Source organism: Helianthus annuus, chromosome 3 (assembly GCF_002127325.2).
Source record: "Helianthus annuus cultivar XRQ/B chromosome 3, HanXRQr2.0-SUNRISE, whole genome shotgun sequence".
Taxonomy (NCBI): Eukaryota; Viridiplantae; Streptophyta; class Magnoliopsida; order Asterales; family Asteraceae; genus Helianthus; species Helianthus annuus.
Genome location: NC_035435.2, coordinates 11374516 through 11396962, shown reverse-complemented (window position 1 = coordinate 11396962; position 22447 = coordinate 11374516). Strand labels below are relative to the sequence as shown.

The 22447-nt window shown below is 42.0% G+C and overlaps 1 protein-coding gene across 1 annotated transcript; it reads right to left on the bottom strand.

Annotated features, from left to right (window-relative positions):
- Positions 1–9330: 9330 nt before the first annotated feature.
- Positions 9331–10656, bottom strand: LOC110931212. Its single transcript, XM_022174617.1, has 3 exons — positions 10096–10656; positions 9512–10011; positions 9331–9445 (listed from the first exon to the last, which is right to left on the bottom strand). The coding sequence occupies exons 1-3, from the start codon at positions 10654–10656 to the stop codon at positions 9331–9333; spliced, it is 1176 nt and encodes a 391-aa protein (XP_022030309.1).
- Between the last annotated feature and the right edge of the window lie 11791 nt (positions 10657–22447).

The window sequence follows — 22447 nt, the reverse complement described above, 5'->3', positions numbered from 1 at the left end:
CGTATAATCGTATATTCTCTTTTATATATATATATATATTTAGAGGCTCTCCTCACTTGTTTACTCCTCAAAAGTCAAAACCCTAGACAAGAAAGAAAACAGTATTTTCACAGTTTAGAGTGTAAACGTATTTTCGTCTTGTAAGAAAGTTATGTATTCATTTAGGTACATCATATATAATTTAATAAAAGAGCTTATAGTCTAAAGATATTAAGGTGTTTAGAACTAGTGTTGATTCGTATATAGTTGAGGGTTAAAGTCTTATTGTGAAAAGAATATAGATTTAAAAGTAATACTAAAGGTGTGTAAGTTAATAGCTAAAAACTAAAGGAAAATACATTTTCAATGTACTCTTTGATGAAATATCGATTTACACAAGGTTTATCGATGGGGTTATTTCGTCTTTGGGGTTCAACCTCTTTCCTTACTCGTATCAATGGCTCGAGATCTGCAAAACAGTAAACACCGTCAGTCTCGTTAAGAGGGGGAGAAAGGAGATTTCCCTCTTAACCAGGCTCCAGCGTGAGAATAAGTACTGTTCTGAGAGAAATAAACAGTATGTGTATAGAGTGAGTATGGAGAGTAAAGATCCTGAACCTGAATGATGAAAGGTCCTATTTATAGCCGGAGGGTGAAGAAGGAAGGAGCAGCTGTGCCAGCTGTGGGCGCGTGCCAGCTGTCCGACCAAGGGGAATATCCTCTTGGTCTGCTCTGTCACGGCAGGTGTAGTGGTACATGTGGCGTTCTTACATTTGCCCACGCTGGAGACCTCATACTAGTGTTGTCAGCTCTGCTCCCTGATTTGTCGCAGGCCTATGTGGCGTTCTGCGAGTGATGAGACGTGTTGTCCTTTATGTCGGATAGAGCATCTTTGGCGCCAGTTGTAAGTCTTCCAGAAGTTTCTAGAAGCTTCTGGATTGCTTCGCTGATGTGGAGGCCTTGTATGCTCAAAAGTGGTGTGGTCCCTGCCATGTAGGCAGTGAATTGGGACCATACCTCTTCAAGTCCCCCCAGTCCAGTGTGCCTTTTAGTTAAGTTGATCGTTTAGGAGGGATTCTGGACTTATGAGAGTAGTGGTTTTTTTTTTTTTTTTTTTTTTTTTTTTTTTTTTTTTTTTTTGCAGCGCGTGGCGTTTGGTGATCTGAAAGAAAAATTTGAACCAAACCGTCTTGCCGCGCGCGGGTGTTGGTGCTTTATAAAAATTGAGCCAAGTGGACGCATAGCGCATGGGTCTTGGCATTTTGTAAAAAATGAGCCAAGTGGACGCATGGCGCATGGGTCTTGGCATTTTGTAAAAAATGAGCTAAGTGGACGCATGGCGCATGGGTCTTGGCATTTTGTAACAAATGAGCCAAGTGGACGCACGGCGTATGGGTCTAGGCACTTTGTAAAAAATGAGCCTAATGGACGCGCGGCACATGGGTCTTGGCACTTGATAAAAAATGGGCCAAGTGGACGCGCGGCGCATGGGTCTTGGCACTTGATAAAAAATGAGCCAAGTGGACGCGTGGCGCATGGGTTTTGGGACTTTGTAAAAAATGAGCCAAGTGGACGCACGGCGCATGGGTCTTGGCATTTGATAAAAAATGAGCCAAGTGGACGCACGGCGCATGAATCTTGGCTCCTTGTTGTTTCCTTCTGATGGAAGCTTGGTAGTCATAGGGAAGTGTTTGATGTGACTATCTGACATCCCTGTCTTATCGGAGATGAACAGTTGCTTTGTCAGTTACTTTCTGTCATGTCAGCCGGCCTTGTCACCCATGCTTCCCGAAAAAAGAGCCGACGTCTTCTCTCTCTTCTGACGTGTCATTCCTTTATTGGTTGCTTTTCCTGTGCTCTGACGTCCACTACTCATCGCATTAAATGCGATGAGTATAAATAGGAGGTGGTTACTCGTTCTTCTTCACTTTTTCAAATTTCAAGTGTGTTTTCCTTCTATCTTCTCCCTTCATTCTCCGTTGTTTCAATAGTTTTCTTCGATTTCTTATTTCCGACTTCTCTGTATTTACACCATGTCTGGTATGAATCTTACCCAACGGAAGAGAAAATATAAGGGGATGGCTCCTCTTGGTCCTGACCAGGCGGTCATTGGGTGGAAGGAGGAGGAGTTCATGAATCTGGTTAGGGGTATGGGTTTCCGTCCCGAGTAGGGAGCCCAGTATCCTCCTGTCGGTTCTACTGCCTTGGACGCCCCTCCGGGCCATATCACTTTGTATGCTGCGTTTTTTCGGGAAGGTAGTTTCAGATTACCTATTACGAAGTTTACTGCTGCCGTGTTGAGGGGTTATGGGCTTCATATTTCACAAATTAATGCCATTGGGCTTCCACGCATTACTCATTTTGAGTATGTCTGTAGGGCTTACCGTATTGAGCCTACGTTTCAGATGTTTAATGTGTTTTATAATGTTACCTATGCCAGTGGTTTCTATTCGTTTCAAGCACGGACGGGTGTTGCTCCGGTGTGCTCTGTGCCGTTGAAGAGTCTTCCTGACTGGAAGCAGAAATTCTTCTACATCCGTCGTGGTGTACTTCCGATAGATATGCCTTATCGGCAGGTGAGCCAAGGGATTCCAAGGGTAGACGTTATGGAGGCTTATGCTGCCCAGGATTGGTACAAGAAGATAACCCACAAGGCGACTGCCATTTCCCAGCTGGAGGAGATGGCCTTGGTTGGTGCTGAGATGAGTTTGTTGTGGGTGCCCAAGAATCCATTGGGTCAGCCCGTATACAGCTATCAGGGCAAATGTATGTTTCTTTCATAAGTTACCGCTGAGTTATTCTCCCTTATGTTTGTTATGCTTTCTTATCTTCTTGCCTTTTTGCAGTTGGTTACAGCTTGTTAAATGTCTTGGACCCTAAGGTGGCAGGTGCCATGGTTGAAGTTATTCAAGCGGATGGAAACCCGACGTGGCTAGACCAAATCCGGGGTTGTTTTTGGCATCCAACTGATGAGAGCTTGAGTAGATATGCCAGCGAAGTTCTAGGTGAAGATGTTTGGAATGACCCTGTCGACCCGGGTCAAGAGGAAGTCATTGTCCTTTCAAGTGGAAGTTCTGACCAAAACCTTGAAGGTCTAACCTCTCGTTGCGCGCGTGCAGGTACCGCGCAGGGTGATGCTGTCGAACCCGTGCATGAGGTTGTTGGTGATGATGATGATGCAGAAGTGCCTGTTGATCCTTCTTCTCAGTTAGAGTCAAGGAAGAAAACAAGAACTAATAAGTCTGGGAGGAAAGAGGGGAAGGCTAAGGGTAAAGCTGCTGGTTCTTCTCGTAAGCAACCCTCTACTCTTCCTTGTCTAGATTATGTGGTAGTTTCTGACACGTTGTCTGGCCTAGGGGTTGGTGAGAGAAGTCGAGAATCGGATCCTGATGACAGTGCTACCTTGACTGAGCACATGAGGAAGAAAGCCCTCGAGGATCACAAGCGCAAGCTTGATGAGCAATCTGCTGCTCTTCTTGCTGCTAAAAAAGCGAAGCTTCATAAGGAGGCCTCCCCAGCACCTTCTGAATCTGAGGTTGATCTTGGTGTTTTTAGTGCGGGTCGTGGAAATCTTCTGGAGGAGATCTATGCTGCGTCTGCTCCTCTTGCTTGTAACTTGTTTTTAGTTGTATATTTCTTTCGTTTTTCTTCGGGTTGTTTTTAATTCTTGTTTCGTGACAGTGGTCAAGATTAGCAAGAAACCTCGTGTGGTGGATATTTCTCAGATCACGCCGCCCACTTCCCCACCATCGAGGACGGTTGGTCTGACCCCTCCTCGTGATGATGCTGAGACAGGTAAGAAGGGTGAAGAAGGGGCTACTGAAGATATGGGTGAAGGTGGTGGTGATGGTGGAGTTGTTGGTGGTGATGGTGGAGCTGTTGGTGGCGATGGTGGAGCTGTTGGTGGTGATGGTGGAGCTGATAAGGGTAAGGGTGTTGAGGTGGAGGTGGAATCTAGTGAAACGACTCCCCACCAAACCATTTATACTAAGCGTCCTCCTGGTGGCGGTGGGGCTACTTCTGGTGTGGTGCGTAGCCCGCAATTTGAGCATAATCCTGCTGATTCTTGGGGTACCCAGAATCCTGCTTGTGATGACTTACCACATGCCCCTCGCTGGAACCTTACTCAGGGTTCCAGGATGAATGATGTGAACAACTGCCATGAATTTTTTGCCATGTCTCTTCCTCCTGCTGAGAGGATGTTCCAGAAAAACCGCAATCGATTTGCCTTGTTGGACGACCATGTTCGTGCCAGGGTAAATTACTTTGCCACTTTTCAGGAAATTCTTCGTGAATGGCGGTTGATGGGAGAGGAGACACTCGAGTTTGAGGAGTCAAAGAAGTTGTTTGCTGAGGAGAGGGAGAGATTTAATGCGGAGAAGAAAGGTTTGCAGTGGAGGGTATCTGATGCTGAACAGAAGCTTGAAGAGCAAAAACAGTTGAATGTTCAGAAACAGAAAGATTGGGAAGCCGCGTGTGTGCGTACGAATGTTGAGATGCAAACTCAGCGTGATGCGATCGTTCGTTTGTCTGGTGAGAAAACGCAACATGCTGATGAGGCTCATCAAGCACGCCTTGCTGCTGAGAGGAAAGAGAAAGAATACGTTGATCGTATTGATAAGTTAGAGGTGCTCGCGCAGCAGAAGGCGGCTGAATGTGAGGCTGCACAGCGCCTTCTTGCTGAGAAGACGGCTGAGAGTCAAGCTTCTGAGCTTCTTGCTGAAGAGACGTCTGCGGACACCAGATGGTTGCTTTCTCGTGGTGTACCCTTGGTAATTTCTTTTGCTCTTTCGTGTTCTTTTATTTTTGTGATCTTTTATTTGGTTGCCTTGTTTTATGTAGCTTGCTGACCGTATTCTGAATTCGACTGAACTTGCCACGTACATGTTCGAATTGGGCCGAGCGGGTTATAATAGCGGTCGTAAGTTTGGATATGCTGAAGGCAAGGCTGCAGCTATCAACAAAGAGAAAGATTACCATTTTGAGTTGTATAAAGAAGATTGTGACGGTGCTTATGCTGCTAAGCGCAAGGCGTTTTCAACCCTTGACTTTGACGTCGTCCGGGCGGCGCAAAAGTTATCTCGGAAACAGATGGAGTTGCTCTTCTGAAGAAAGCCCTTGGGGACGATGCCGATGCGGCAGGAGGTGCTGGCACCAGTCAAACTTGATGAGTGGATTCCGGCCTGTGCGCCATGTATGGCCTTGAATGGGTCTGTAATATTGACTGTTTTGGACAATTTTATTTTTATTTACCTTTTGTGGGTATATGCACTTGATCTTCTTTGTTTGATGCATATTTTATCGCTTGTTTGTGTTTATGCGAATTTTGTTATCGTCATAATATGTGCATGTTTAATTTTGATTAGGTGTCACGAATGAATTATTGCGCTGACAGGTGTTGTTGTGTTACTACAACGTTTTATTCTGTCGTTTGAATGCGCGCGCTTATATGTGACTTACGAAGTGATCGAGTTGCAGGTTATTGTGTGAGCTCAGCTGCGTTCAACCTTGGGAGCATTACAATGTTTAGTTAACTTGCTATCGATTTTTTTCGTGTTTATGTGGGCACGAAGTTTTATTTTGGCATTTTGTAGGCTTTGGTTGTGTTTCTGACCCGGCTGTGTACTTGGTTGTGACGAGCCTTGGAGGTCTACAACGTTTCCTATGGTCGAGCCATTGATGTTTTTGTGTACGCCCAAAGTAATAAATGCAGTTGTGACAAGAAATTTGCATGAAATAAAGGTAGCCAAACACTTCTTGTATTATAGTAAATGTGTTGGCAGTACGCCCTTTACGATTACATAGTTGTTTTACATGTAGCACTTTCGGAGTTGTTGAGCATTCCAGGTTCGTGGAACCTCTTTGTTGTTGATGGTGCGCAGTTTGTAAGCTCCCTTGCCGAGTACTGTATCGATTACGTATGGGCCTTCCCATTTGGGCGCCAGTTTTCCGGGCTTTTCTGCGTTGGAAGCTTCATTGTCCCGTAGGACATAGTCTCCCGGGTTAAAAGTGCAGACTCGGACTCTGGAGTTGTAGTATTTCTCCAGCTTTGTTTTGTACTTGGCCTCGTTGATTGCTGCCATCTCTCTCCGTTCTTCTAGGAGATCCAGGTCGATCCTCCTTTCCTCTTCATTGTTGATTAAGTTCATTGAGAGCATTCGTGGAGATGGTAGCCCGATTTCTGCTGGAATTACTGCCTCAGACCCATAGACCAGGCTGAACGGTGTCTCGCCGTTGCTTGTCTTTGGCATTGTCCTATGGGCCCACAATATGCTGGGCAGTTCGTCTACCCATCCTCTTCTTTTTTCGCCTAACCTTGCTTTGATACCATCAACGATACTTTTGTTGACTGCCTCTACTTGACCATTCCCTTGCGGGTGCGCAACCGAAGAGAAGGTATGCTCGATATGTAGTTCTTTGAACCATCGTTCGAGGTCGTCTGCTGCAAAGTTAGTTCCGTTATCGGTGATGATTCTGAGAGGTAGGCCAAAGCTGCATATGATTTGCTCCCATATGAATCGCTTGACGACTGCCGATGTGGTTGATGCAAGTGCTTTCGCCTCCACCCATTTGGTGAAATAGTCGACTGCGACTATTATGAATTTAACCGCCCTTGGTGCTTCCGGGAAAGGACCTACCATGTCTATGCCCCATTGTTGAAAAGGCGATGCGGTTGTGACTGATACTAGTTCATTTTTGGGGCGCATGGTCTTGGGCGCATGTCTCTGGCAGCCACTGCACTTCCTCAACTCTTTCACAGCGTCCAGATGCATCCCGGGCCAGTAGTATCCGGCATTCATCACTTTTGCTACCACCATTCGAGGCCCGGCATGAATACCACAAATTCCTTCATGAACTTCCTGGATTAGGTAGTTTGCGTCTTCGGCGTCAACGCATCTTAGCAGCGGGCCGAGATACGACTTTCGGTATTGGATCTTTCGCGCCTCGGCTTTGTTTTCGGGAAGTATCCCTGACTACAGGTACATGATTATCGGTGTCATCCAGGACGTTGTTCCTGTCTGGATGACACTTACTTCTCTGAGTGGAACGAATGGGTTGCTCAAAACCTCTATGCGCACATCCTTTGCTAGGTGCTGGAAACTTGTTGATGCGAGCTTACTCAGCGCGTCTGCTGGCTTGTTCTCGCTTCTGTTTATGTGGTGCACTTAGAAACTTAAAATACTAAACAAACATAAACCGTAGATACAAAAACTTTTAGCAAATCTAATATGAATACTCTAATGCAACTTAAACTTAGAAACTTAAAATACTAAACAAACATAATCCACATGAACGACCTCTAGTCGTGGCCTACATCTCCGAGTTGTCGCTCAATCAACCCAACTGCTGGGATGTAGGCCACCACTTCGATTACATTCTCACGATTGGATAGCAACAAAAAAAATAGTATTTTACCTATTCAGAATTTTAAGTACACTGCGTTTGTAGCATTATAAAAACCGTTGACTATACTTCATAATTTTAAGAGTAAACTGCAATTTTACCCCCTGAGGTTTAGGCCAATTGGCACTCTGACCCCCTCGATGGAAATAATTGCAATTCCCCCCCCCCCCAACGTTGATATTATGTCGCAATTTTACCCCCTCCATCCAGCAAACGCTAATATTACCGTGAGTCTATGTTGAAATGTCCATTTTGCCCTTCGTCTTCCTCGTTTAAGAAGCATAGCCCACTCATTTTGCCCTAATTCCATCGCTGTTCAACCGTTCTCCCCCAATTGTTCAATCACCCCCCCAAATCTGCAAGCCCTAAATTCATCGTTGTTGTTGAACATGTCTATCTCTTCTTCCTCTGTGCTTCGATCGAAGGAAACAATGGCCAAAACTCAACCCTCAGACATTATCTGTCCTTGTGGTGGGCAAACTGTTTACAAACAATCAGAAACCAAGGCCAATCCTGGAAGATGGTATCTTCGATGTGTAAGTGAATTCTGTTGTATGCTTATTGAAACTACTTCTGTTATTATTACGAGTTGTGGTGTTGCTTATGATGTCCGATTATAGGTTGGAGGATGTGGATTCCTCAAATGGGCTGATGTTGGTGAAGAATAGGGATGTCCGATTTGTCGAGAGGTAATGCCTGCTTTAATTCAAAGCATTAAAGATAAGGATGAGTTGGCTAAGTGCAATGACCAGTTGGCTTGGTACAAGAATGGCGATGTGTTCAAACTGAAGATGTACTTAGGGATTACTTGGGTCTTGATTGTTCTACTTTATTTGCTTAAGTAGTTAAATGTAGAGAAATTGGATTAGTTTTTGTATTTTGACCCTAATTGTATTTGAGTTAGAGTTTTCTAGTTTATGCAATGGTCCTTTTCAAGTTCTTACTTTATGTTTGTTTTGGTAGCCTGTTTGTAATGATGTAGGTAAGGATGAAGACATCGTTGCAGCCGAAGAACCAGTTAGTTATGTATACTTTGAGGATCAAGACTCTGAGATAATCAGACCTTACTTGGAGCAAGAAATAGATAATGAAAAGATATTCGGATATCCGACAAAGGATTATAACCATGAAGTGCTGGAACATGCATGGGATTACACATATTGGGATGAAGAGGATGATTGGTACTTTGATCCATATGAAGCGGAGCATGGTTCTGATTCGGATTGGTCTTGTTTGGATGATTGTCACTGGAAATAGGGTAGAAAGCATCATCTAGATTTGTTTTGTTGTATGTTGTATTTTGGACCACTAAATTAAGGAATTTGTACTAAATGTTTCAATGTAATCGAATCACTTTCCGCCGAAATTCTGTTTGAACACAAATGTGAACATAATAAAGCAGCCATATGCAAACATAGTCTAAAGTTACAAACCATATGCAAACAACCAAACATCTTCATGACAACATAATAAACTTACAAACATAGTCTAAAGTTACAAACCATAGTCAAACGCGTAGAAATGAAAACAAACATTGTCTTTAACAAACTTGACAAACAACCAACCAACTACAGATACTACAAACCATAAAATCTTTCGTCACTCATAAAGATTGTAAACTGGTGCACCTTAAGTGGCAGTGTGTGATTCCTGTGAAGCAGTGGATTGTTCACCCCCTTGTCCTTTGCAGCTCCTGACATTGTGACCCATGTTCCCACATTTACCACAATTGATGTTGGTACCTTTTCTAGTCATTTTACCTCCTTTGTCGAACTCCTGCTCAAGCTCTTTTTCACCAAATACCATCTTTCGTTTCTTCTTTGGCCTTCCAACTTGTGTATGATGCTTTGGTGGGATGAGTGTTGTTGGACACTGTGAAGGAGTCCACATCTCCGACCCATTGATTGGCTCTATCACATTCTCATAAACTTTCTTCCATGTTGACAGCTAATACACATCAGAAACCCACTCTTCTGGTGTGCCAGCATCAATGCTATTCCTTGACATATCCCATATGGCTGCAACTGCATGTTTGCAAGGCATCCCTGTCAAATCCCACTTCCTGCATGCACAAGTTTTATGTTTAACATTCACAACACACTGTGATCTCGGACCTGTTACTTGATACTTGTCTGTATCAACCATTAAAACAGACATTTCAGCAGCCTGTTTCTTGATCTCATCGAAGACCTCAGTGGCATGAGGTGTCAGTGGCCCCATACACTTTGCTTGCAATTTCTTGACATTCACTATCCTCTTGGTCATGTACTCCCTAATGAATTCTAGGCATGTGATAATCGGCTTATCCCTTGCTCCTATGATTTGTCTGTTAAAAACCTCACATATGTTGTTCAGCAACATATCACATTTAGCTCTTCCAGAAAAATATGCTCTTGACCAAGCGGTGTATGGGATCTCATTCAGCCAGTCATACATAGCCCGTTTTGTTGTCTTAATTTCTTCCATAGCTTTGTTAAAATATGGAATAGATGTCTTCCTTCTAGCTGACCAAAGCAAATTCTTGTAAAGATCTCCACGCCACTTGGATTTCATGTTCTCATGGATGTGCCTCAAACAAAATCTGTGCTCAGGATTAGGAAAAACAGCTAGCATAGCTGGAATCAGACCCTGTGATACAAATTGCAATTAATCCTAATATTTTGCAACCAAATTTAATTGAAAGTTTTGAATTAACACTTAAGAAGTGATTACCTTTTGTCTGTCGCTGATGAAGGTGAAACAAGACTCAGCCGTACACCCTAGGTCATCTCTCAACAGTTGCAAAAACCATTTCCAGCTTTGTGTTGTTTCTGCCTCAACAAGGGCATAACAAACTGGATATATGCTATTGTTCCCATCTATACCAACAGCACTCAAGATCTGTCCAGGAAATGGACCTTTCATGAAACAACCATCGACACCCAGCAACGGTCTTCCAATCATCTTAAATCCTCTCATCATAGAGGCAAAACAGACATAAATCATGCGAAACTGCCTTATAGGACTACCTGAGTTCCCACATGGCTCCACATTAATTTTAATTGTACTACTTGGGTTGGCTTTTAGAAGTTCATCACAGTTTGACCTTATCATACCATACTGTTCTTGGTAATCACCATAAATCCTCGTAGTTGCTATCCTCTTGGCTCTGAAGACCTTATGTAATGATATTTCTAGCTGATGCTTCCGAAGCAGTTGACTTTGAATTGCATGAATTGGCATGTCTGGATTGCTTTCAATCATAGGTTGGATCTCTCTTGCAATCGAACTCATTGTGTACAATGAAACATCCCTTGTTATCAAACAATTATGTTGATTATGAATGGTCTTCACACACCATTTCTCCTTGGCCGTATGCCTTAAGATTTGAACTGCCCAAGGGCAGGTGGGCTTTGTATGCCTTCTAAGGTGCTTGTATTTTTGCCCTACTTTGCTGCCTTTACTATTTTGCCCCTCATCTCCCTTTTTTTTACAGGACCAAGTAGTGGTTGATTACTTCCAAAACATACTACCCTATACCTTAACAATTCATTTTTTAGGATAAACACATCCCTCCTTGCCTTAAGAGCATAATCTTTGACCATCTGATTCATCTTATTCTTGTTATCAATAAGCTGACCAACAAAGAATGGCAGATCATTTGGTCCTTTTAAACCAGCCTTCCTATTCCTCCTTATCTTCCGGGCAACCTTATCTCTAAGACTTGAATTGTCATCAGACCCACTTTCAAAGTCCTCCAGGTCTACAGGCAGATGACCTTCTTCGTTTCTCCCATCATCTTGATCCCCATCACTTAAACCATCCAGTTCTTCCCTAGTAAATTCAACATTAGCCCTGAACCTCTGCATATCGACTTCTATTTCATAAACCAAATTATCTTCCTCAATATACTCATAATCAGGATCACTTTCTTCACTCTCTTCATTATGATCTTCAATTTCTTCCTCATCTTCATTCAGACTTTCATTTTGATTATTTATTACAAATGATCCTGGAACAATTGCTTTACATGGCCCTACAGGAACTTCACTTGACTCAATGAAGATTGTTGACTTCCGGTGTTCAACATACATGTCTATCATGTGGACTCCTTGACGCACATGATCAAACATAGGCTCTAAGTCAAAATCACATTTTAATGTCCTAAGACCAAAATCCAAAGAACAGTAGGGTTCCTTGCAATGAATGTAGAAAAAGAGACCATCATTGTGTCCTAATTTCTTAACCATCTCCTCTAAAACATCCGTAGTCAACACTCCAACATCTACATGATCAATGTAGTTCATCTTCCCACCAAAGTATTCCCTATTTGGGTTTTCTACAAAATTACCTCCATGGTGAAATTTAATGGTAAATTGACTTTGGGTTTCACCTGTAAACAAACATCAATAACAAATTAACACAACAAAAGGTTCAAATTTTACCTAATTCAGACCCTGTGAGCTTGCATGTCACTTACGGTACATTTCGTCCGGTTCAAATACTAATCTCCAGCTCTAACCTTTCATAATCGAAGATCCATGCTCGTAACAGAGTTCCAATCGACTGTAATTCTTCAAGAATGACTGATCGTCATGTACAACTCTTGATTTTAGAGGTAGGTTAACTTGAGGGTTTCAAAGTGATGAAATATGAATTATATGTGGATGCAGGTAAAGATTAGGGTGAATTTACATTTCTACCCTTTAACCATTAACAGCAAACGTTGATAAGTGACGGAAACATGGGCCGGGGGTAAAATTGTGACATAATATCAACGTTGGGGGGGGGGGGGGTTGAAATTATTTCCATAGAGGGGGTCAGAGTGCCAATTGGCCTAAACCCCAGGGGGTAAAATTGCAGTTTACTCTAAAGATGAAGATAAAGTTGAAGAGCAAAGCGAAAAACCCACTCACACGGCATCGATATATGTCCCCAACATCCACAAAGCCACTTCAACAAAACGAACAAACAAATAATCAGACCAAAAACAAAACGCCATATATTTGCTGACAGTTCTTGTAGTATTAAAGAAGAAAGAGACTGATGACAGTGAAGATTGTGAAGAGAGATCCGATTAGGATTTTTGATTTATTTTTTTCGCTTCTATTTTTTTCCCATGTGGTTGTAACATAATTTTCGGCTATGAAAAAAATACATTATTTCTCTTAAAAAATGCTTGTAAAACGCCAATATACCACAAACACCAAAAAATATATAAACAATAATAGAAGAATGGGCCATCTTATCTAAAACACCATTGAATCTAAACGCCATTGAATCTAAGAACAAACAACGGACCATCATCCTAAAAAGTCCTGCCATACTTAGTATGGATGAAGCCATTCAGAGAGATATTCTGGCCCTTGGGGTTCCAATGGCCGACGATTTGGAAACGCCATAAACGCCAAAATATTATCTATGTGAAACAAAAAGATTAATACAATGATACCAGTAAAACGCCAGGTAATTATTGAATTTGGTTAACGCAAAAAAATCTTAAACACCAAAAATGAAGCAGTATTGTGACAACGAATTGGAAAAGCGGAAGATAAAATGATGAAAAAACCCCTACGCCCTAATTATATCGCCCGCCACGTGTTCAACCAGGATCCGTTCTCACCGTTCTCACACTTTAGGGCGTTTTCTCCTGATCCCGTACTTATATATATAGAGAGGGTATGGATCGTAAGAGAAGTCCACCCTATTTGAGAAACTTGAGAATCAATCTAGACCACACATTTTCCCTAAGCAAAAAATGCAAAAAAAAAAAAAAAAAAAGGTTAAAAAATGCAATTTGTTTTTTTTTTCGAAAAAATGGAACTTTTTCTTTAAGTTGTTTTTTTTAAATTTTTTTTGGGGATTTATACACATGTGTATATTGTTAATCTTTTAACTATACATATGTGTATATTGTCAATTATACATATATGTATATACATGTTTAAAATTGAAAAATAAGTGTTATAAACCTAAACCCTAATGCTAAACCCTAATTCTAAACCCTAAAGCTAAACCCTAAAGCTAAAGCTAAACCCAAAAGCTAAAGCTAAACCCTAAAGATAAACCCTAATGCTAAACCCAAAAGCTAAACCCTAATACTAAACCCTAAATACTATTACTAAACCCTAATGCTAAACCCTAAAGCTAAACCCTAAATACTAATGCTAAACCCTAAATAACACTTATTTTTCAATTTTAAACATGTATATACATATATGTATATTTGACAATATACACACATGTATAGTTAATAGATTAACAATATACACATGTGTATAAATCCCCAATTTTTTTATTAAAAAAAAACAAAAACAAACCTAAAAGAAACAGCTCTGATTTTTCCAAAAAAAAAAAATTTCATTTTTTACATTTTTTTTGCTTAGGGAAAATGTGTGGTCCAGAATGCTTTTCAAGTTTCTCAATTAGCCTACTACTTCTCACATGATCCTTATCATATATATATATATATATATATATATATAGGGTCAGGTTAACGTACAAATGCCCTTATCGTACAATACGTACGCGTCAATCTCAGCCGTCAGATCTTCATCCCGCATTGAAATCGCATGTTGGTTTTTTTTTGTAACAATTTCGCATGTTTTTTTTTAAAATGTGATTTCATCAAAATTACCACATGCGCAATTGTTACAAAAAAACAACATGCTATTTCATCAAAATTATCACATGCGAAATTGTTATAAAAAACCAACATGCGATTTCATCAAAAATTATGACATGCGAAATTGTTACAAAAAACCAACATGTGATTTCAATGCGGGATGAAAGATCTGACGGCTGAGATTGACGCGTACGTATTGTACGATAAGGGCATTTTTACAGTACACTTTCTCTATATATGTATATATATGTATATATATATATATATATATATATATATATATATATATATATATATATATATATATATAGGGTAGGGCTATATAGAAAACCCTATATATAAAAAAAACCCTAGAAAACCCAACCTCCCGACTTTTTTTTTTTGAAAAAAATAACACATGTAATATACATGTTTTTAAGAGTTTTGGGTCAAAAAAATCAAAAAAGCGCCGAAGGGATGATTTAAAAAAAAAATTTCAGCAATTTCTGTCTTTTGTGCCTAACACATGTTAGGCAACCGGACATTGCTGAAATTTGTTTATTTTTTTAAAAAAATCCCTTCGGCACTTTTTTGTTTTTTTTTGGCCCAAAACACTTTAAAATATGTATATTACATGTGTTATTTTTTTCAAAAAAAAAATGTCGGGAGGTTGGGTAAAAATGGGGGGGAGATTTGAGTTTCTAGAGTTTTCTAAAAATTTAAGGGTTTTTTGTCTAGCATTACCCTATATATATATATATATATATATATATATATATATATATATATAAATATATATATATATATATATATATATGATTAAGTTCAAGAGTGAACACTAGTGTAGCTTGCGAACTGAGTGAACTAATCATGGCCATACATGTGTGTAGATCAGTAGCCAGGATTTGTTCACTCAGTTCGAAAATACACTAGTGTTCACTCTAGAACCCCACCCTATATGCTAATCTTCCATACCATTGGTTCATCCCCTATAGACCCATTCTTACACCCACTTATGTGGACACCTACGTGGTGAATATCCTTTAAATACTAACCCTCCTCGATACTAAGGTCCACTGTTATGGGGCGTTATGTGGCCCCATAACGCCACATCACGTTGAACCACACCGGGACGAAGAGCGCTATAGCCCAAAAAAAGAAAAGGCGCCATATGCATAGCGGCGCCATGGGGATGTTTGGTTTGATTATTTGACCGTTGAACGGTCATATGCGTTAGAATTTTTTTTTTCAATTTTCAATCTATAAATAACTCCCAAATCTCCCTTTTTTTGCAATTCATCATATATCATTCCTTTCTTCTCTATATATTTTTTAAAAAGTTTGAAGCTACTCCCACCCTATTAAAAAAAACGGGTTCCCCATCGGAAGACTCGTTCACCGATATTTACCGAAGATTTTTTTCACCCCAAGAAAACGCGGAGGAGGAAGAAGCGGTTACGAATGCATATACTCTTGTGATACAAGCAATGGAGCACGTTGGGCCTACTCCCCCTCCACGGCCCATTCTACGGCTCACCTATATCTTGCGAGATCGTGAAGCCGCGAACGATCGTTTGATGAAAGACTATTTTGATCCCACACCGGTTCACAGACCCAATGTTTTTAGACGGCGGTTTCGGATGAGCCAAAGGTTATTTTTGCGCATTAATAATGATTTGGAAGATAAGTATGATATCTTTAAGCAAAGAATGGACGCGCGAGGATATTTAGGCTTCACCTCAATTCAAAAGGTCACTTCCGCCTTAAGCATATTAGCCTACGGAAACACGTACGATATCAACGACGAGTACTTGAAGATGGGGGAGAAAACAACATGAGATTGCGTGGAACATTTTTGCTATGGTATTTTTTAATCACCTTTATTTATTTACTTTTATATATTTACTTTTATTTTTAATAGCTTACTAGTAAAACTTTTATATATTAAATTAAATTTTAGGTATATGCCAGTTATATGGAAAACGGTATTTGAGAAATCCCACTTGGAACGACCTTCAACAAATATATGAGGTGCATCTAGAAAAGCATGGAATACCCGGCATGATTGGTAGCTTGGATTGTCATCAATGGCGTTGGTATAATTGTCCAACCGAATGGCGAGGTCAACATACACGGGGTGACCAAAAAGGGCCAACTTTAGTGTTACAAGTTGTTGCGTCATACGATCTTTGGATTTGGTCGGCTTTCTTTGGTGTAGCCGGGTGTATGAACGACATTAATACCTTAGAGGCTTCACCATTATTAGAGAGCTACATTTCTGGAACGATACCAAAGGCCGGTTTTGTGACACCCCAGGAAAACCAGTGAACGATATAACTTACCTAGCTTTCTCAGTGAGTGCGTACCAAATTTCGGGACGAAATTTCTTTTTAGTTGGGGATACTATGACAACTCGTAATTCGAACCTACTTTGTGTAACGATACGTGCTTATGTGAACTATTATGATTATTAAACGTTATGATGTTGTGTTTTGTGTAATGTAATGTATGTATGTATATAATGGCCCAACCGCACAACATGATCCGATCGCACAACACATAATCGATCGCACAAGCCTTTGGGCCGTATCGCTTGTATTCGGACTATAGGGCAGCCCAAGTTTGGGTTCGGCCCATCCCCTAATCGTTTATACTTGAGATGTGGTAACCATCTCACACTTTTTACCAAACCTCCTAACACACACAAACCCTAGAACACCCACACTCTCTCTCTCAATCCGAACCGAAGGCAGCCTTCCTCGAAGCCTTCTCTCTCGATCAAGCTTGTCGTATCACACTTCTGGTTAGTGTTTCATTGTTATCTAGTTGCCATGATAGGTGATCTTGTCATGTATGAACTAGGGTTTTATGCTAGTAATATTGATTGATACTAGGTATTCGGTTCATGTGGTTAGATGCTATACAAGGGTTGTATGATGCTAAGATTGTATCGGGTTGGTAATATAACCGGGTTGAGTGTATGTTTGTTAATCGGCTGCTATGGTTAATAATCATAGTCGACGTGAAAGTTTACAAGTCTTGTGGTTCAAGTTGAATGATTATGATGTTTGTTCATGATTAAACCGGTTAGGGTTCATATGAAACTCATAACAAAAACCTTGTTTGATCGAAAGTAAGTTAATCGAATAGTTGGAAATTATGTTAATTGATAGCCATGAAAATAGGAAAGTGATTGGTTGCCTTGACAAGTTAATGTATGTTTAGTAACGGTTGGATAATTGTAACTGATTGCTTGATTTTAGGATATTAGATAACCAATCGCATAAGTTACTGATCGCACATGCTTAAACGCACAAGTCATCTGATCGCACAAGGAGCCCAATCACACAAGGTGCCTTGGTCGCACAAGGCTAGTTGGACCGCACAATACCTTGGGCCACACATAGATGAATAATCAGTTGTTGTTACTGGGCCGGACAGCCCAAGACCTCACTCGCACAAGGCTTATTAGTCGCACAAGGTTAACCGGATCGCACAAGATATTTTATGTTGTTATTTGGGCCGTATATGCTATTGGATCACTTATGTTGTTGGGCCGGGAATTGTTGGATCGCACAACATGTTGGGCCGATTACTTTTGGACTTATTTTAATCGCATAAGTTGAATGTGTTGTTTGACTGTTAAGTGTTGCCATGATCTATACGTGTTTGTAACGTGTTAACTCTGTGTAACCATACGTGCTTTACTTGAACCAAACCTGACTTGTATGGTAACCCTGTTAGGACGTGGTTGACTACCCTTAATTCAAGAACCTTTTGTGTATCTTACCGAGCAAACCAAGGTGAGTTCACTGCATTTCTCAAGCATGCGTCCCGATGGTTTGGGACAACTAGTAAACATTTGGAAGGGAATCTTGGGTAAACAGTTAAATTGGGTTTTGGTTATTGAACATGGAATCAATCATTATCGGATTGCCTGTAGGGCAATGGGGTAATTAGTTGATAGCGCTATTAGGTTTGACACCTCACACCGGGCTGTAAGGACGGGCGTGAACTAATTATCTGGGCATCATTACCAATGCTTGGTTAGGGGCATTGGGGTCTGGACACTTCCAGGTTATTAAGGGGCACACTCCCCGGATACATATGGGCACACTCCCTAGGGTATCTAGCATGTTATAAGCAACATCGTATCATAACGTTGAATAGGCTTAACAGACATTTGGTAACATCACACGTAAACAAAACTTTGAACTCACCAGCGTCGTCTGACACACTTGTCTGCATGCTTGCAGGTCGTTAGCATTCGTGACATGGACTTGCTATCTGGGAGTGCTGGAGTGGTCATGGATCGAGGCTCTTGGATTAACTTATATTTGATACATTGGTTTTGAGTATTATTATGAAATAGTTGTTAAACGATTTACTACATGCTTCCGCTATACAACTCTTTGGGGATTAATATTATGTTTGACATTTTCTATTGGTAATTAACGACATGTTTTATTTAAATATTTATCGTTGGTTCAATATGATTGGTGGCTCAGACTCGGATGCGTAACACGCCTCACGGAGTTCCCGCAGGTGGTATTTTGGGGGTGTTACAGTTTGGTATCAGAGCCACTGGTTATAGTGAACTAGGTTTTAAAACGTTTTTGTAAAACCAGACTATAACCGAACACCTTCGAAAATCGATCATGACACACAGCTCCAGATTGCAAGGTTCGTCTTTCTCACTTTATGCATTACTTGCTTAGCAGTCACACACTCACAACTTAGATGAAACGATACATTAGATACTATTGTGACTTGATAGTGTGACACTACTCTTCGACTTATGTGAATCATAAACCTGTGATACCATCCGTTGTGTTGTTTGAACGGGGGAAACTTCGAGCGTAAGCTAAGAGGCACTGAGATAAACGTGCAAACCACCTTATTATTATGGGTGCACACTTAATAATAACGTGGGGTGCATGCAAGTCCCAGTGAGGCTTATCGAGCGTGAGGAAGGTTCTGCCTTACTATGTGTGAACTTGGTAGTACGTAGATATCAGTATGATACTTGACTTCCATCTCGTTTTGATTCCTAAATCGGTTTATCTCCATATATAGAATCATGAGTGGGCGAGGACACGGACGTGGCAACATCAACATGACTCAGGCTGAGTTGACTGACCTAATCAACACCCGTGTGGCTGAGGCTTTAGCAGCCTATCAAGCTGGTCAACACGCGCAACCCCACAACAACCAGCCTGCTTGTACGTTTAAGACGTTTATGGACTGCAAGCCACAGACCTTCACCGGGACTGAAGGGGCTGTGGGACTCCTGAGATGGTTCGAGAAAGCAGAGTCAGTGTTTGCTATATGCAACTCTCCCGCTGGGGACAGGGTGAAATATGCTGCGGGTACCTTGGCGGATGGTGCCCTAACGTGGTGGAATGCCCAAGTTCAACTGTTGGAAAACGAGTATTATGACTTGAAGATGGTAGGATCTGAAGTCGAGGCATATGTGAAGCGATCGTATGAATTGGCTGACATGTGTCCGAACTTGTCACGGCCTATGTCTCGGAGGATTGAGTTATTCATCAAGGGGCTGCCTCCGCGTGTGAAGAGTTTGGTCACTGCAGCCCATCTCAATGATTTGACACAGATTGTTCGTTTGACCCACAAGATTGTGGATCAAGAGGTAGAGAGTAACTCGTTACCACCGCGTGTTTCAACCACTACTGCTGCTGCACCCACTGCCACTGCGTCCGCTAATGATAACAAAAGGAAGTGGAGTGACTATGATAAAGCCTCTAGCGCGAGTCAGACACAGAAAAGACCAGATAATAACAACAACCGCAACATCAGCCAGTCGTCTTCCGTCAATCAAGGCCAGGGAAGTAGCCAAAGTCAGGGTTCGTATGCAGGGAGGAAGCCACGGTGTAACAAGTGTGGCTATCATCATTTCGGGCCGTGTGGTCGGATATGTAACAAGTGTGGTAAGGCGGGCCATGAGGCCAGGGATTGTAGGGCCCCACAGCCCAAACACCAGCAGCAACAGAACCAGCAGAACCAGAGACAACAGGGACAACCACCCCAGCAGAATCAGGGCTTCAGGAAGGGGTGCTATCAGTGTGGTGACGAGGGTCACTTTAAGCGGGATTGCCCTCAGCTAAACCAGAACGCTAACGACAACAACCGCCCGAATAATAACAATGCTGGGAGCAACAACAACAATGGCAACAATGGGGGTAATGGTGCTCGGGGCAGGTTGTTTCAGCTTGGGGCAGGGGATGCTAGGAATGACGGCAATGTTGTCACCGGTACGTTTCCTGTAAACAATCATATTGCTTCTGTGTTATTTGATTCTGGTGCCGATTGGAGTTATGTGTCCCTAGAATTTAGTCGACGACTGGGGATAACCCCAACACCTCTAGAAGTTAAACAAGTAGTAGAATTAGCAGATGGTAAGACGATAGAGGCCTCAAATGTCCTTTTCGGGTGCAAACTAGATCTCGTGGGTCAGGTGTTTGATATTGACCTTCTTCCCGTTACGCTCGGTAGTTTCGATATAGTGGTAGGCATGGATTGGCTGTCTAAGCACCAAGCGGAAATTTTGTGTAAGGAGAAGGTTGTGCGTATTCCTCTCCCCGATGGGGAGTCATTATTAGTTCAAGGGCATCGTAGTGGGACGATGGTTGGTATTATCTCGGCCATGCATGTGCAGAAGTATCTACAAAAGGGGTATCCTGCAATGTTAGCGTTAGTTACCAACGCTCAGTCTGAAGAGAGAAAGATCGAGGATCTACCAGTGGTGCGAGAATTCGCTGATGTGTTCCCAGAGGAGCTACCAGGGTTACCTCCTCACCGTCAAGTAGAATTTCAGGTTGATCTGGCACCGGGAGCGGCCCCAATTGCTCGAGCTCCATACCGGTTGGCCCCTGGGGAGTTACAGGAATTGTCTAATCAGCTACAGGAATTGTTGGATAGAGGTTTCATTCGACCCAGTTCTTCGCCTTGGGGAGCCCCAGTTCTGTTTGTGAAGAAGAAAGACGGGTCATTCCGTATGTGTATCGATTATCGAGAGCTCAACAAGGTAACCATTAAGAACCATTATCCGTTACCACGCATCGACGACTTGTTTGACCAGTTGCAAGGGTCAAGTTCCTATTCGAAGATCGACTTAAGATCGGGTTATCACCAGGTAAGGGTTAGGGAAGAAGATGTCCCCAAGACGGCTTTTCGAACGCGCTACGGACACTATGAGTTTTTGGTCATGCCGTTTGGATTGACTAATGCACCAGCGGTTTTCATGGATCTCATGAACCGCGTGTGTAAGCCATATCTCGATGATTTCGTTATCGTATTCATTGATGACATCTTGGTCTACTCGAAGAACAAGGAAGATCACGAGCATCACCTACGACTCATCTTGGAACTTTTGAGAAAGGAACAGCTGTATGCGAAGTTTTCTAAGTGCGATTTTTGGATTCGAGAAGTACATTTCCTTGGCCACGTTGTTAATGAAAAAGGGATACATGTGGATCCTGCAAAAGTAGATGCGATTAAGAATTGGGAGGCACCAAAGACTCCCTCTGAGGTGCAACAATTTCTCGGTCTCGCAGGATATTATCGGAGATTCATTAAAGATTTTTCGAAGATCGCGCAACCCCTCACCTCGCTGACACAGAAGAACACGACCTACTCTTGGGGAATGAAGCAGGAAGAGGCTTTCCAAGTACTAAAACAGAAACTTTGCAGTGCACCAATCTTGTCTTTACCAGAGGGCACCGAAGATTTTGTGGTCTATTGTGATGCATCGATTCAGGGTCTCAGATGCGTGTTAATGCAACGCGAGAAGGTGATAGCCTATGCCTCGCGACAGTTGAAGATTCATGAGAAAAACTACACGACACACGACTTGGAGTTAGGAGGGGTGGTATTTGCGTTGAAGATCTAGAGGCACTATCTGTACGGTACCAAATGCACCATCTACACCGACCATAGGAGTCTTCAGCATATCTTCGACCAGAAAGAATTGAATATGCGGCAACGGTGATGGGTTGAATTATTGAACGATTATGAATGTGCCATCAAGTATCATCCGGGCAAGGCGAACGTTGTAGCTGACGCCCTCAGCAGAAAGGATAATGCACCTAGGCGTGTACGAGCATTGCAACTCATGATCCAGTCCAATCTTCCTTCCCAGATACGAGACGCACAGTTAGAAGCGTTGAAACCAGAGAACGTTCGAGCTGAAGCTTTACGCGGCTCAAGGCAATGACTAGAACGAAAGGGAGACGGTGCTTACTACGTAACCCGACGCATTTGGGTCCCATTTTATGGCAGCTTACGGGAACTTGTAATGGAGGAGGCACATAAGTCACGTTACTCCGTACATCCTGGATCAGAGAAGATGTACCACGACTTGAAAACTACATACTGGTGGCCTAGCATGAAAGCTCACATAGCAACCTACGTCAGCAAATGTTTGACTTGTGCTAAAGTCAAAGCGGAACATCAAAAGCCCTC